Source organism: Triturus cristatus, chromosome 2_1 (genome assembly GCF_964204655.1).
Source record: "Triturus cristatus chromosome 2_1, aTriCri1.1, whole genome shotgun sequence".
In the NCBI taxonomy this organism is placed as follows: domain Eukaryota; kingdom Metazoa; phylum Chordata; class Amphibia; order Caudata; family Salamandridae; genus Triturus; species Triturus cristatus.
Genome location: NC_140581.1, coordinates 463,652,537 through 463,668,947, shown reverse-complemented (window position 1 = coordinate 463,668,947; position 16,411 = coordinate 463,652,537). Strand labels below are relative to the sequence as shown.

Here is a 16,411-nt window from a genome sequence, read left to right as displayed (position 1 = left end):
GTCTCCTGAATACAAATAATGTCTGCCTTCAAGCTGGATAAATGTACTAATTTTTGGTCAATCATTTTATCCCCAATCCCATATTCCAGGAAACAATACTTAAACCAGTACTAGGGATGAGAGCAGAATGTTTGCGAGTGTGGCTGATTATAATTTAAGGATTTGGGCAACCAGTGCAAATTTTGAGATTCCTCCAATTGTGAAACTGGGGGCAACAACACTTATGCCTCTACAAAGGAAGTAATTATAATTCACAGTTCTCCATAACCAGCTTTGCTATAAATTCTGGATAAAAGTTTACTCTCACATGTGGGTCCAGTGGTGCTTGAAATATATATATATTAATCCTCCTTCGGCTCCTTTTGCTGATATGGCGCTCTTTAAGTTGTGCGTTGTCCCACGACCGAGCCTGGCCGCCAATAATTATCACACTCTTTCTAGCACAGAAAGAAATGGGTCGCGCTCTGGTCTTATTCTTCCACTTTTCCGATTTTAATGTTTGCACTCTTACTCCTGAAACAAACACAAACCAACGCGTTTCGGTCTCCACCGAGACCTTGCTCACGGTGAGCAAGGTCTCGGTGGAGACAGAAACGCGTTGGTTTGTGTTTGTTTCAGGAGTAAGAGTGCAAAAATTAAAATCGGAAAAGTGGAAAAATAAGACCAGAGTGCGACCCATTTCTTTCTGTGCTAGAAAGAGTGTGATAAATATATATATAGATATACATACATACACACACGTACACACAAAATGAAAATGGGTCGTTTGTCAGGTGGGGCGTGGTGCCGGTAAACCCAAACCGGACATCGATATTTCAACACATAAAATGAATAGTTAAGCACTCTCAAAGGTCCAAATGCCTATTCCATAAACTCTTTATTCTCAACTGTTATGCGTTTCGACACACAGAGTGTCTTGATCACACAAACGTTTGCTCCACAGAGCCGTGCATATATAAACAATAGACATGGAAATGGGACTCGCGGTACAGGTTAGTCGCAGTCAAATGTCAATATGGTGGCCATTTTGTAACATGCATACTGTGTATATAGCAGTACATATTTATGAACTCAAGTTTTCAATTCACACCCCAGCTACATAAACAGTTCAATGACTGGTATGGACAATTAATCAGGTGATTACGCTGTGGTTTCAAGGTCAAGTCGCTATGTACTTAAAGAACCAAAACTAATGTCGTATTGCCCAGGCTAATAGTGTGAGTTAGAGCGTGATAGATTTGTGATCGCGGACAAGTGCCAGCGAGGATACCAACATAGGTACTGTGGTAGCGGTGCTAATGGACTAGTGCCTTAATACATACGCTCAAATAAAAACTAGTAGCACATTAATGGTACCAAATGATAACGCTCAACATTCCATATATATTGTGTATTTACAGGTGAAAGGCGACTACTGCCTATGATCTATAAAAAGAAGTTAGATTAGTTCTGTGTAAGTGCTCGATATGCATTTCAAAAGATGGGCCACTTGGGTTTATAAACCTATGCCTGCCTCATGTGAGAAAAGCCCTGTGGCTTTTAACCAGCTCAGTTCTCGCTCCTCCCATGTCCTTCAAGAAAGGTGAAAAACAAAAACAAAACTACATGATGTAGAACCTAAAGTGGTAAAGTGCAATTAAAATGTCTCTTATCTTGTGCTCGGTGCAAAAACCGAGCCCGGCGAAGAAAAGGGTATGGAGCCCGTGACGTGACTTATTGGGTAGTGGGTCCCTTCCTTTCCTCCTGTGAAAAGATCAAGACAAGATAAATAATTAAAATACAACTCAAACAGGTAATAACCGTACATTTCTGCTGTTAAAAAATGATTAGAACAGTTATCTACAAGAAGTATACAGCAATATATCATGACATTTAAGTTAAACGGTGGCTAATCTTCGTGTAAATGTGTTGCCAACTCCTCATCAAGGTAATGGCCTTCAGGGAATCTAGTTTCTAGTATCCATTTGGACTCCTTTTTCCTCAGCGCTAGTTCCCTGTTACATCCCCTGCTACCCAGATTTACTTGCTCAATGGCAAAAAATCGTAGAAGAGAGTTTTTCGATTGATGTTTTTCTTGAAAGTTTTGGGCAATGGGTTAATGTAGATCAACATTGTTAATGGCCCTTAGATGTTCTTGTATACGTTTCTTGACTATGAAGGTCGTACTACCTAAATATCGGAGTCTACATGGACATTCTAAGACATAGATGACGTAGCTGCTGCTGCATGTTAGGAACTGTGTAATAATCCAGTTTTTTCTGGATCCTGGGACTTCAAATTCCTTCACCATGTGACTGGATTTACATGCTTTTCAATGCCTGCAGGGGTAAAAACCTTTAAGGTTATGTGTATTAGCTTTACAGGATTCCGTGATGTCACCGTTAACTAGAATGTCTCTCAGACTTCTGCCTCTCCTGTATGTCACCATAGGTCTATCACTTATGTTGGGACCTATGATATTATCTGTTTTAAGGATCTTCCAGTTATCAGCTAGAATTTTTTGGACTTGTTTAGATTGGTGATTGAATGTGGTAATCACTCTGGTAATCGCTACCTAGGTACCTTCTTTCTCAGTATATGTCAGGGACTTTTCCCTGCTGGTCTCACTTATTTTTCTCACCGCTTTACTAAGTACCCATTCTGGATACCCTCGCTCCCTGAATCTTTTAAGCATGGTTTCTTGTTCTTCTTTGTATGTGTCTTCTGTGCTACAATTCCTTTGTGCCCTCAGTAGCTCCCCATAGGGGAAGCTCCACTTAAGGGCATCTGGATGGGCACTGAGGGCATGAAGAAGACTATTCCCTGCAGTCTCTTTACGATGTAGACTCGTGACTATCTTGCCTTCCTTCACCGTGATTTTAGTATCAAGGAATTCTATTCTCTTTGTGTATGTTGTGTGTCAGTACAATATTGTATGTGTTGTTGTTAAGTTTCTTGATTAAGTTAATAGCTTATTTTTCGCTCCCCTTCTATACAATAAAAAGATTGTCGATATACCTCATCCATACTACCACTTTTTCAAAATCCGACTGAAATGTTTCCTCATTACGAATTTCCTCCTCCCATTTCCCTAGGAAGAGGTTCGCAAAGCTCGGTGCGAAGCACGGACCCGTTGCCGTGCCCCGCATCAAACATAAACATGTTATTGGTGAGACACATCCTCATCATTTCAACTAGCATATGAGTGTGTTCCAGGTAGCACATATCTCTTTCACTAAGGAAATGCATGCAGGCATCTATACCCTGGATGTGATCAATGATGGTATACAATGAGTTCACGTCCAGGGTAATGAGAAAAAATTCTTCTACCCATGCAATGCCCTCTATTTTATTCAGAAAGTCTTTAGTGTCCCTTATGTGAGATGGTAATAGAACAACATATTCCGTAAGAAAATGATCTACATATTTAGATATGTTCTCATTCACATTACCCACTGATGATACTATCCGCCTACCTGGAGGCACTGTGGGATGTTTGTGAATTTTAGCGAGGAGGTACATTATGGGCAGTTTAGGATAGTCTTTCTTTAAGAAACAGTATTCGTGCCATGTAATCAGTCCTGACTTTTGCTACTCTGACAGTTTTTCCCATGTTGCAGTAATACTAGCGTTAAAGAGAGTGCTATTGCATTGACAATAGAATTTGACATCCTTAAGTTGTCTGAGCCTCATCAATGCACATTTGTCTACTCGACAGCACTATATTTCCACCTTTGTCAGATGGTCATATTGCAATGTTCTTGTCCTGGGCCAGAGATAGGATTCCCTTTGTTGTATTGACAAGTTGAAATTAATGTTGTTTCTCGTAGCTTTATTATGTTTCTGTTTAGTGAGTTCTTTTGAAACTACTTCATGGAAGGTATCGATTGAATCATGTGGAAGAATCGGATAAAAGATAGACTTGGGTTTAAAAGTAGTGCATGCTGCTCTATCAGTGGTAATGTCGGTCAGATCTTCTGGTGATATTTCTTCATTATTGTCTAATGGTGAGTATTCAAGTTCATGCATGATCTGTAACACATTGGCATCTCCCACTGTCAAGCCTAATTGGGGTGTGGTATCGGAAATTGGAGTATTAGCATCTGGGGGTCAGCTATTCTTCAGAGTATGCCATTTTTATGAATTTAAAAATGTCTACTCAAGCATTGGCATAGTTAAACAATTCTGTTGTACAAAACGTTAGACCTAAGCACAGTGTGGTTTTCTCAAGTTGGGACAGAGATCGTGGTGAAAGGTTTTCAATGGTTCTGTTTACCGTTGCACTATCCATGGTTACTGTGTTTTCTTCAAGCCACCTCTTCTGGTTCCCATTGGCTCTCTGTTTTTTCTCCTTTGTTTTCGTTTGTAGCTTTTGTTTTGAGCGCCCCTGCCTCTTCCTCGTCCCCGTCCTTGTCCCCTGCGTGGTGTTGTTGGTGCGGGTGTTGTTTTCGCCGTTTGTCGGCCTTTTCTTAGAACTCGAAATTAGTCTAAAAAAGTTGCTGGTTTGGTTATCATCTCTATGTCGGAGGAGGTATTGGCTGTATGCACTGATATATCTGTATCCGAGTCGCTAGCGGGTGTAATTTGCGGAAGATCTTCTGTAGCTGCTGTTACACCTGGTTTGCCTTCCTGCATTGTAGGTTGATTATATAAATGATCATATTTATTACTGTAGGTTAAAATACGACCATTTTCGTAGTTAATACAGTCTCTGTGTAGCTTCCTTTGCTTGCGGAGTTTAATATCCTCCTCATGTTTCTTTAGTCTTCCTTTAAGTTCCTCCTTGAATTTTATAATGTTCTCTTGCTCGTTGCTTTTTAAAAAATCATTCTCAATTTAATTATTTTCTTTGATTATTCTTTCCCTGTCTTCCCACGCATATTTAATCAGTAGGCACAGCATGTTTTTTTAACTTGATGCTAAGTTTTCTGCCCATTCTTCAAGCATACACGGGTTGGGAGATTCGTATGATGGGGTAATATATATTCTCAGTCCACGCGGCACCATTTGTTTGTCCACATAATCCTGGAGGGAGATGCCCTCCCACCATTTAGATGATTCTTGTTTCTTTCATTTTTCATACCTTTTCAATTTGGTATTCAGTGAATTGTCATTTTCTTTTCTGCGTGATAGTCCCTCCGGTAGCCCTTTTCCCGGTACTAGAGCAAAAAGGGCTTGCGCCACCTTGCGCCTTTCACTTTCATCTTCCAAGTTCAACTATTGCGTTTCAGATAGTTGTAGAATTGCGCACCTCGTTATTGCAAGTCTTGGTGTGGGGAAAATAAGCGATGTATAATAATCCGCTTCCCCCGGAGCACTTATGGTAGCATTGAACCTTCCCGCCTGTAAATAGGCAGTTCCTGATGCCTTTTAATGGTGCAAGTTTTCGTGAGGATTTTAGAGAAAAAAGAATCGCATGTGCATGCAGCGAATGCCACTTTAAAGTGCGGTACCCAAAGCATTTTTCCTGCTATTGGCCGAGCAACAGAGACACAAGTACTCGACCTACCGGCATCGCAGATGCGAGGGAGCCCGCCCGAGCACAAGTGCACACATGTCCACCCTCCCAAAAAGCGCTACCAGGGGCCAAGCTTACCTCTGTCTTTACAGCCAGCGTCCTCAACGAAGTGCAGCGTGTTTGTTAATCCTTCCACAGGAATCGGTGGCCGGCTTACGATCCCTCCGTAAATTTACAAAATGAAAGCGGGTCCTTCTGAGATCAGTCCCTTTGTCAGGTGGTGCGTGGGGCCGGTAAACCCAAACCGGACATGGATAATCCAACACGTAAAATGAATAGTTACACACTCTCAAAGGTCCAAATGCTTTGAATTTAAAACTTGAAATCATAAATATGTACTGCTATATACACAGTATGCATGTTATAAAATGGCCACCATATTGACTGTTGACTGCGAGTAACCTGTACCGTGAGTCCCATTTCCATGTCTATTGTTTAAATATGTACGGCTCTGTGGAGCAAACTTATTGTGTGATCAAGGCACTCTGTGTGTCGTAACACGTAATGGTTGAGAATAAAGAGCTTATGGAATAAGCATTTGGACCTTTGAGAGTGCGTAACTATTCATTTTACGTGTTGAGAAAAAAAAAAAAAAATATATATATATATATATATGATAAATTGGGGATTGGAGTGTATGTTAAATGCGGTATAGCAAGCACCGCTAACCGGCACGCCCTCCCAGTTTGGAGCTCCGCGCAGACTTGCTAAAAACTTTTGGTGTTGTATTAAACTACAGCGCGGCGCCCCCCCTTGCCAGCAGGACTGGGAAGCCATTTGGCGTTTCGAGTGAAGAGTCACTGCATTTTTTCACTCGCTATGGTATGCATTAAAACCCGACATGAACCAGATGGAAGCAGCGCTATGGGGAGGCTGGTTCAACGCACTACACCAATCAGAGCGGACTTTCCTTTACTTTAACCAGCCCCCAAGTGTTACTACATTCACTGGAAGAAACGTGGCACTGAGGAAAGCTGACAGGCTGAAACGCGTCTGCCTTGCGTTTCATTCATCTAAATGGAAGCGCTTGATTTTGGAATAAAAGCATGTGGCAACTCTGAGCATGTGTCGGCCCCGTTTGCTCTTCGGATAAATTGGGGATTGGAGTGTAATATATATATATATATATATATATATATATATATCTATATCGATTGAATATCACTGCTTTTTTTTATAATACCAAAGACTAAATTTCTGCAAAGCAGCTTAACAAAATAGATTTATGCACTGCTTGAAGATTCTGTCTAAACAAAAAGTTAAAGTCAAGTGTAGAAAAGGACTTTCCTAGATAGGCCTTACAATCTGGATGACTTATCCGGATAATACTTCGAGATGCATCCCTCAGTGGATTGAAAATTATTTTGCTGTTTGGGTGTTCTAGAGCTGAAGGCCTAAAGGTACCTGCCCATAAGTTGAATCATACAGAAATAGCATCGCTGTGAGCCCCTGTTTCCTCTTCAATTTCAAGATCACCTGACTTATTAGAAACTGGTGCATGTGTTTCAGCATCCATTATGCCCAAAAATGTTGGCTGGGGCCACAGTAACATTAATCGAGACCCCACGTGTTTTACCCATAACATTGTCCAGAATGTCTGCAACAGAAAAATTTAATTTCCCTTGTGCCCTTTTTAGGTCTCGGCTAGATAGTGCATGCGCTGTCTGGAAGAGACGTGTTGTGTTCTATGTATGGGCTTACATACATACCATTGGTGAACTTCAGCGTTGCTCTAATTTTCTTTGATGCCGTTTGTCCTGGCATGCAGGCGTCATACCCTCTTTTTGTGCTTTGCTCTACCATAGCACATGGACCAAGTACATGTCTCCTTATACTGCTCCTGGTTTGTGAAGGTTTTTTTTCTTTGTTTTCAAGCACTCTAAAGGAGTACGTGTTTTCAGGCCATCTCCCTTGTCCATGTACACACATACCACTAAAATGCATGCACGTTTACATAATCTAATGCATTTCTTAAAAAGTTGTTAAAACACGAACAGCACTCGCTTATTTATTTTTTGCACAATCTGATGGTATTAGAGCGCTCGCTCCATCCTCCAGCTTGCCATAGTGCAAACACAAGCAGATTGTATTGGAGTGCTACATCCCACCCTCTCGCATCGATGCTTGCTCATCTCCCCATCCACTCCAACTTCCCTCCTTGACCCATCCCCAACTACCTCGTTTGTCTCTGCTGCTTTTATTTATTTGATTTGATTTGCAAGATCCAATGTTATTGGTGCTTGTTCCGTCCTCCATCTTGTCATATTGCTAACACCAGCCATGGTATTGGAGCGCTTTAAGTGCTCACCAGTTAAATTACAGAATGACACAATCATTGTCGTAGGCAGAGGGGAAGTGTAAGTGATTTGCCCAGAATCACAAATTGTATAGCCGACCCAGAGATTCAAACCTGGTTCTTCAGTTGCCCCTTTCAGCAGCTCTGGCCATTACGCTACATCCTCGCTTCACTTCAATGCTTCTCAGCTGTTTCTCACTATCACTTCCACATTTGTTCAGCAAGACCCTGTCAACACAAAACAAGCATTGACAAAGCCAATATATCTCGGAAATGCCCATGCTATTGTCTTTTAGCCTTGTTGTTTAGCAACACATATGCTGTTCAGCATGGCTGAAAGTCACTAAAAAAGCACTATGACGCGGCCAGCTCAGGCCACATCATAGCAATTTTTTGTGTTAGGAGGGGCTGGACAATAAACTCAAAATGGGGGGTCGATAAGTGACATGGCTTCTGCTCAATATCCTGTGATTTTGGGCTTTCAGTAACTTTCAGATACGTTGAACAGCAGATGTGCTGCCAGACAACATGGCTAAAAGACATTCACACTGACCGGGCCAATACCTCGGGCATTGCCAAGACCTATTGGCTTTGCCAATGTTTGTTACTTATGCACCATAGTTTCCTGTTGCTTTTCCTTCTACATACTTTTTAATTCTTTTTATTTGACGAAGTGGGTGAGTTAATGGGCTCAGATGGGTTACAGTGATTTCCTCCAGGTACCTTCTCGATTAAAGGCACCTTTGACCTCTTTTCAAATATTGGGTATAGAGAAATCGTTACAACTGGGTCACCCTGGGATGATCAAAGATAATGACTCAAAAACATGTTCAGAGTTTGCCATTGATTTCTCTAGAAGAGCTAAATCAGAGCTGAGAATTCTCTTCAAACAGAGGAGAGATTCTGAAACCTGTACATAATCTCCCTCAAGGTTACATGTTTCTTGGTCCTCAAGTTAAGGAATGGAGATTTATCCAGGAGCGAGGGGATATTACAACAGGGGGTATTGCTAAAAAGGTTGAGCGCCATTTTAGCCGACTTGTCCATTGACACTTCAGACACAACGTTTTTATTCTGTGGTCAATCATTCAGTGTACCAGTAATTACTAAATGGGCTGCATTTATATCTGGTAAAATAAAATCTACACAAGTCGGGGTCCCGATGTAATTTGCTCACCCTGTACTTTTGTCATTCGATTTTTTGTAAGGTTTACCAGTGACCCTATTTGGGGGGAATACCTTCTTACCACAGACGCTTGCCATATCCAGAGCGCTATCTTGCATAGTGACTGTCTGGTTGGGTGTAGTCATTTTTGATTTTCTTCCAGCCCTTATTTTTCTGCTGTGAGTATGACCGTCTGAATAAAAGACTACATTCAAATCCTCGTATTAAAAGAACGTTGAGATTGGTGCCAAACCTTTTAAAGTGTCTCCATGACTTGATTTTACTTTCCTGCATGCCTTATATGTGAGTGCTTTGCTTGAACATAATTTTCTTGCAGTCATATTGACTGGAGGGTAGGTAGCCCCACTAAAAGCAAGACTGGATGGTAGGCAGCCCCTCTAATAACAAGCAAAAAAGTTGCTTTGGACAAGTGTGTTAACCCTAGTCGGGCTGCTATCTTATTAGGGTTGCAGGTACGAGCAACCGCTTTGGTTTGGGCTAAGTGTTTGTAATCATATGGTATATTGAGCTCGAGTTACAAGAAGGGATTTCGAAGTGTAGCTCTTAAATAAAAAATCAATAAATAATATCAAGGGCCCTAGCCTTCTGGAGGAAGGCTTTCCACTGAGTTTTTAAATTTGGTGGCGAATCACCATCAGCTGTACGTGACCTTCTGGATAGTGTCCCTCTACCACACCTTAGAGCCCTTGTAGTCCGGCCAGAGGAAACCTTCACCGTAGAGACCAGTTGGGTACATCAACCAGTTGTCTGCAGTGGGTCGCAACCCGCACTGGGGCCGCCTCCACACCATTTTTTCCTGCCCCCCTATGCCCACTTTGTTGCCAGTACCAAAACGGCACTGCTCTCAAACGTCCCTCCATGTTGCTTGTATATGAATTTGCCTTAAAAAAATGAAAAGACAAGAGGCGTTAGGCAAAACTGGAACAAGTTGGTTTTATTAAATGCAGCGACCGGGAGAGCAGCAACAGAGGCGTGTCTGAAGACTGTCTTGCTGTACAGAGGTTTTGGCTGGCATTATATATTGTTCTTGAAGCATGTCGTTTGCAAAAATCAACATTGGGGCATATTTATCAAATGTGTGCTCACCAATAAGTTAGATTTTTGATAAACATCAAAATGCTTCTTTTTAAGTCCTTTTCCAAACCAACTTAGGAAAAATATGACTTCTATTCTGAAACAGGGCCTTAAAAAATGAAAATGCTGCTTGAACTGTGTGTAGTAAGCAGCATTCAGTCTTCTTGTTGGTGCTACTGTAGATGCCAAGGCACTACTTGGAAGGTGACATGTCAAAGGGATTGCTATGACGCTGGCTTGCTGAAGCAGTTCAGTGTTGCAGGGACAGACAGGATTCTATGTTTTTTAAGTCACTCCTGTGGGTGGTGTAAGTCTACACTACAGCCTACATGTGACATCAACATTTTACACCCCTGGTGCACATTCTGGGCCATATTGCTGTGACCTTGCTTAAAAGGGAGTTTTTCTTTTGGAGGTATCCAATTATTATAGATGTTTAACGGACATGTCACATGCATTGAATATAGTTAATTTGCCTGCTGGTGCTTACAGTCAAAATATGCCACTAAGACAGACCCACTAAAGCAGAAAAATCTGGAGAGACCACATGCAAACCTACATTTTCATATAAGGTGCTTTAAGGCTTGAGGTGTAACTATGTTAAAGGTAGGTCCAAACACAAGGCAGATGGCTCTTCCATAGTCTGCCTAGAGCAGTCTGTCATGGTGCAATCTGAGAATAAAAGCAATAGAACCGTTCTGTCTGTTACTTTTGTTATAGTGATATTGGTAAGGTGCAATTACATTTCAGACAGACTGTAGAAGATTTAGATCCATGTTTCATCGCGGAGTCATTCCTTATTTGCATAATTATGGACAGGAGCCATAACATTTTTGAAGCACCTAGTCACCACCTTGGTCCCCAAATGGTGCCATCTCCTGGTCTTGGTATACATGACTGATACACATTCACAGATTCAGGAACTTCAGACATTTGTGCCTACAGGTGGAACTTGCTACTAGGGAAACTCTCTATTACCGTCCATTTTCTAAAGTAATACATGTTGCTGTATTGACAAGAACTTGGCTGTACTCTGGGGAGGAGGTAAACACCCATGTAACTGTATCTGTAACTGTGATGAAAGCACCAAGACATACCCATAATAAATTCGATGGAGGAGAAGCTCAGCCTTTACCTTGAAAACAATTTTACATTAGAGGTTAAAAGGGTCCATTTGTCAAGGCAAGTCAGCAACTTTACTTTTATGGCAATCTACAAATTAGATATTCAGATTGATGTAAAAAAATAGAATTATTTACAAATAGGAGACATATACTTATGATGAATAAGTTTACTTTATAAGCCTATGTGAATTGGCCTCCTAAACTAATAATTTGACTGTTTCTACTCTGTGATGTTTATGAATTCTTGGGATAACTTTTATGTGTAATGTTCTCTAGCATAATTTCTTGCATCTTTTCTTTCTTGTAGCGATCGGGCCTTCATTTTCGACACACAGATAATACAGTACAATGGTTAAGGGCCATGGAATCCATTGGACTGCCAAAAGTAAGCAACTGAAAGCATGTGTTAACTTTTTCTTTATATGATATTTACTTTCCTTGATCTCTTTTGAAGTAATGTCTTTTTGTCTAAATCTGTTAGTAATCTCTTTGTCAAGCTGTGTATTGGACCTACAGTAGGCCTGGATGGTAATGCCAGAAAGTGAATAAGCAAGGTGAAATCAGCCGAAGAGACTTAATCACAGTAACACGTTGTTCGGTTGATATTAGGATTTCAGTTACTGAGGGGAAGACCTAATTGCCAAACCTCCAACCTAGCTGAGGCTTAAACTTCAACCTTATTTTACCTGCCACTGAAATGATTTTTGATCCATCTCCTCCCTTAACAGTCTGGTGCCCAATATGGAAGCTTATTTTCTGATGTAGAGAGTCTCTGCACGTATCATTCTTATTGGACCTATGATTGGGATTCAATGTTCAGGTCATCTGGCATGTACTTTCTTTCCTTTTCTTAGCTGTTCACTTATTTTTCCTTGACTACATTTTGTCAATTCATCCCTATCGTGAATGCATAACATTCTTTGTAGACTGGAATACTAAGTCGCTGCCTCATGGAGATGGAATACAAACACATTTCCTGAAATTGGGGACAATTGGGCTTCTATTTGTGGTTCCAGCCTTGGCCTCCTGCACTAATAAACTGTAACTGCTCTGAGGACATGGTTCCTTTTCCAAATGAATCTTATCAAATCTGGACTAAATGACCCATTCCAAACTTCAGATGAAGCCTATTAGGCCTGTGGACTTTCTATGGTCTTACCCCATGCTTTAACTGCATTTAGGATCTGAAGAGTGGAACTTCATTGGCTTTCTTTAATTAACTATTTTACTACAGATACTGGCGCAACATCATGTCTTATAAAGCTTAAATAGTGAAAGCACATAATGTTTATAATTTTGCCCCCATCTTAGATGCTTCTAGAGGCAAACTTTAAAGTTGCTATTATAAAAGACCTGTGTGTTTCAGAGGCCAATACAGGAACTTCAGGATCAGCTCTTAGACCTTTTTGATTATGAGATATAAAACAACAGAGGAAGAATTGGTTACTTAAATCTCCTGATCTTGAGGTAGACCCTGTAGCTTGAGTAATGCAAAAAAGTCTAAGCAGGATCTCCCAAAAATATCCAAATACTGCAGATGATAGTTAGGCTGAAAGACTTTGGATCAATTTGGTGAGGTTCAACTTTATCACTGCGGCTAAGAAGATAATTCTGTGGATCCAATTAAAACTTTAAGCATGATCTCGAATTCTTTTTGTGGAAATGGTCAAGAATAGAGTTCAGACATGTCAATGCTGAACGAGGGCCGAGCTTCAAAAGGGCAAGCATAAGAGAAAATCTTTCAGAGCACAAAGTGCATTCCTCTTGATTGATGGTGTGCCATGCTTCCTGACCCATCCTTCAAGAAGACCTTCACAATGACCCTATTTAAGGAAGGCTTTTGTGAAAATCCTGTTTATGCTGGGATCACCACCCCCTTAACTAAAGGGGTCAGTCCCATTTTCATTGCATAATTATGCATGTGACCCAAATGGGATTACCCAGTCTTTCAAGTGTCCAAGGTGCTATCTACATTCCCAAGCTCCCACCATATAAACTGAGAGTGAAAGATGCATATGGAAGCTTACCCCTTAGGTTGAAATATTGTGCTAAGTTTCTGCTGTGCAAAGTACATGATAGTGTGTTATAAAACTCATCATATATACATACATAAATAATCTGATGGTCCTGGAGTTCGTAAATATTCCATGGCTAGGTACCATATGCGATGATGATGGTGGCCACCTATCAAAGGAGCAGATGAAATGCACAGCAAGGGGCGTAACTTCAGGGGGGGGGGGGTATGTGGGCTGTTACACCCCCCTAATAAATGTATTGTCCGAAAAATAGTTGGGTACCGGTGCTTTCAGTCGGGCATGGCGAGGTTTTGTCGGATTTCGCCAGGAATTTGTACATACACACAGACAAAAAAGCACAATACTTTCTCCATCTCGGTCTTGAAAGTGTTCAGAAATATTGGTTATTTTACAAAATATTTTGTTGTCTCTCTTAGTACTTCTACCAATCTGCCTTCCTATCCATTTCCACTACCCCTTAGGCCCCTCATGCACTCTTTTTGTCATGTAATGTATTTAAACATGATATGCCAGCCTGATTATTGGGAAATCTGAAGCTTAAATCAATCTTACTGACCAAGCTATGCCCCTGACAGCAGTAATGTCCTTTATTTTAATTAAGTTTAAATTCTAATCTTTGTGCACGTATTTGATTAGTGATTTATTGTTGGTGTTTTTGTGAGACCACAGCTGTGTCCTATTAGCTAGACATGTTGCAGTAGGGACAGATGTAAAAGATCTTGAAGCTGTCTACTTGGTAGCAGTGCCTCTGTGCAAGCCGCCTTTGAGGATCCTCGTTCCTAATCAAAGCTCTGCGCTCCTTTTGTTTCATATCTTCATTTCCCCATTGTTCCCTACCTTTTCCCTTATTCAAAGACCTGCCATCCTGACTTGACTAAACATGAAATGATGAGAGAAAGGTTTATCTTCTTGCAAGGAAGATAGTTGAAGTTTGATGCATTGTTATAAGCTGTCCCTTGTATATATGATATTGATGTAAAGGCTGTTGGTTAATGTTAATAGCGAACACAAAAATAAAACTCAAATTGTGTGTTTTGTAATATTAACAGATTTAGTTAATATTATTCATTGACATACTGTTTTAACTCCTGTTGCCGAATTGGGTCTCCAAAGTTTTACAAGAATAAACACATACACCAGCTGAGAAGTCAAAAAGGTTGCAAAGCAACATAGGCCATTTAGTGAAGAATGGCAAACTCCTCACATTTAGTGAATTACAACAGAAATATAAACTGGCTCAGGGGGAGATATTCCGCTATCTGCAGATACACCACGCACTCACAACTGCACTTCCAGACCTAGATACCCTACAGGAATCATCCCCTTTAGAGGACTGGCTGCTCTCTGAGTCAATTCCAGATAAAGCCATGTCACTAATGTATCGGAAACTTTGTTATAATTTCCCAGATCCCTTTCAGGCTCTGTGAGACAGGTGGCAAGCAGATATAGGACAAATTGAGGACGAGGACTGGCAGACAGCACTGATGTCTCCAAGGAAAGCAGCTATCAATCTTCGTTTTTGACTAATCCAACTAAAAGTCCTTCATAGAACATACCTCACGGGGGGGACACTAGTAAAATTGGGAACCAGACAGAGTGCTCTATGTCTGCGTGGTTGTCATCAAGAGGCAACCTTTTTTCAGACTATGTGGGACTGTCCGCTCCTACGCCACATATGGGAAAGGGCGACAACACACCTGCAGGATGCCACGGGGAAACAGATAGCACTCACACCACCGTTGGGGCTTCTTCATATTTGGGAAGCTACTGATCTTACAGAAGTTGAACAGCAATTAGCCACGCTGCGGTACACGCTAGTCAAGAGAGCGATAGCGATAGCAATGAAATGGAGGGCGGTGGACCAACCATCGACTAGGAACTGGGCAGTTGAAATGGATAAATGTATGGTAGCTGAAAAAGAAGTGTATAAATCTAGAGAGTGCCCTAAGAAATGGGAAGGGTTTGATGCACACAGAGGAGACATATGTATATCCCCAACTGTCGAAATGGACATATCCAGGCGCAAAAATCAAATATCCGGTTTGTAGGATTAATTGAATATACAATGTTTGGACACGGCTACATGATGTAACATGCTTGAAAAATGTGCATACAAATGATTTGTGATTTTTTTAGTGTTTGAATTGTAAAAATAATAAATATTAAAAAAAAGGTTGCAAAGTTGGTGGTTTGGAAGCAAAGTAAGGAACATGGTGTAGCACTGAGTTCATAGATCCTCAAAACTATGGATGCATTCCAGAGGCCGAGAATGAGGGAAGCTGTGTTATGGTCAGTATATAGTTTACAGAACGCACATGACACTTAGGGCCTAATCACGATGTTGGGCGGACTTAAGTCCGGCCGACACCGTCTGGTTTCTGGGACTGACTGACTGACCGACCTCCGGTCGGCTGTCACGACCACCTAATTAGGATGAGACAGAACACTGTTTGTTCGCATTCCTACATTTCCCTATGGGAGCATGCATTACGGTAGTAAACTGGCCGTAATACATGCTCCCATAGGGAACTGGGAGGTACTGTTCATCCCTGCACCCCGTGGCAGGCACCGGGGTGCAGAGATCAAAATGCCCCATCGGCCCCCATCCGGAGGCCGCTCACAAAAGGGAGCCCTGCTAGGGGTCCCCAAACACAGTTTCCGATATGGTTTCCATGTTGGATTGGCCGGCATGGAAACCATGCTTGAAACCGTGCATTGTAATCCCATTGGCGGAAAGGCCTGCCCTTTGGGATTACAAACCGGTTCCGACTGGATGTCAGGCCCGTCGGAATCCAGCCGAATGACCGGCCAGTTTCAATTTTGACCATCTGCTACATCAGCCGGTTGGAATTGAAACAGACGATGTGGGTCGGAAAGCCTCCGACCTTCATCTTAATTGGCCCCTTAGTGCTAAGTATGGATCTCCATGGTGCTATCAAATTTTTGAAGTGCTCTTGAAAAAACCCTTTTAGAGGATTTCTACCTAAATCTGCTACTGTGTCAGCAGATAGAATTTTATGGGCAACTTGTGATTTGCCTTTGATAAAGGCACATAATACCATTAGGAAATATTAAATTGAATGCCAGGCTCCATGATTCATGAATACTATGCTACCTGGCAGGTAATGAGTTTACTTATTTCAGTCAAGTACATTCCTTAAGTACATTCCTTAATGTCAACATATTGGTTACTCATAA

General features: G+C 41.3%; 1 protein-coding gene across 4 annotated transcripts in view; it reads left to right on the top strand.

Moving 5' to 3' along the window:
* Window positions 1-16,411, top strand: part of IQGAP2 (IQ motif containing GTPase activating protein 2) — a 1,048,054-nt gene that overhangs the window by 499,769 nt on the left and 531,874 nt on the right. For all 4 annotated transcript variants that reach the window (XM_085632282.1, XM_085632281.1, XM_085632284.1 and 1 more), the window contains exon 4: window positions 11,485-11,562. In XM_085632282.1, the coding sequence (XP_085488408.1) occupies window positions 11,485-11,562 (78 nt within the window). The remainder of the gene's footprint in view (window positions 1-11,484; window positions 11,563-16,411) is intronic.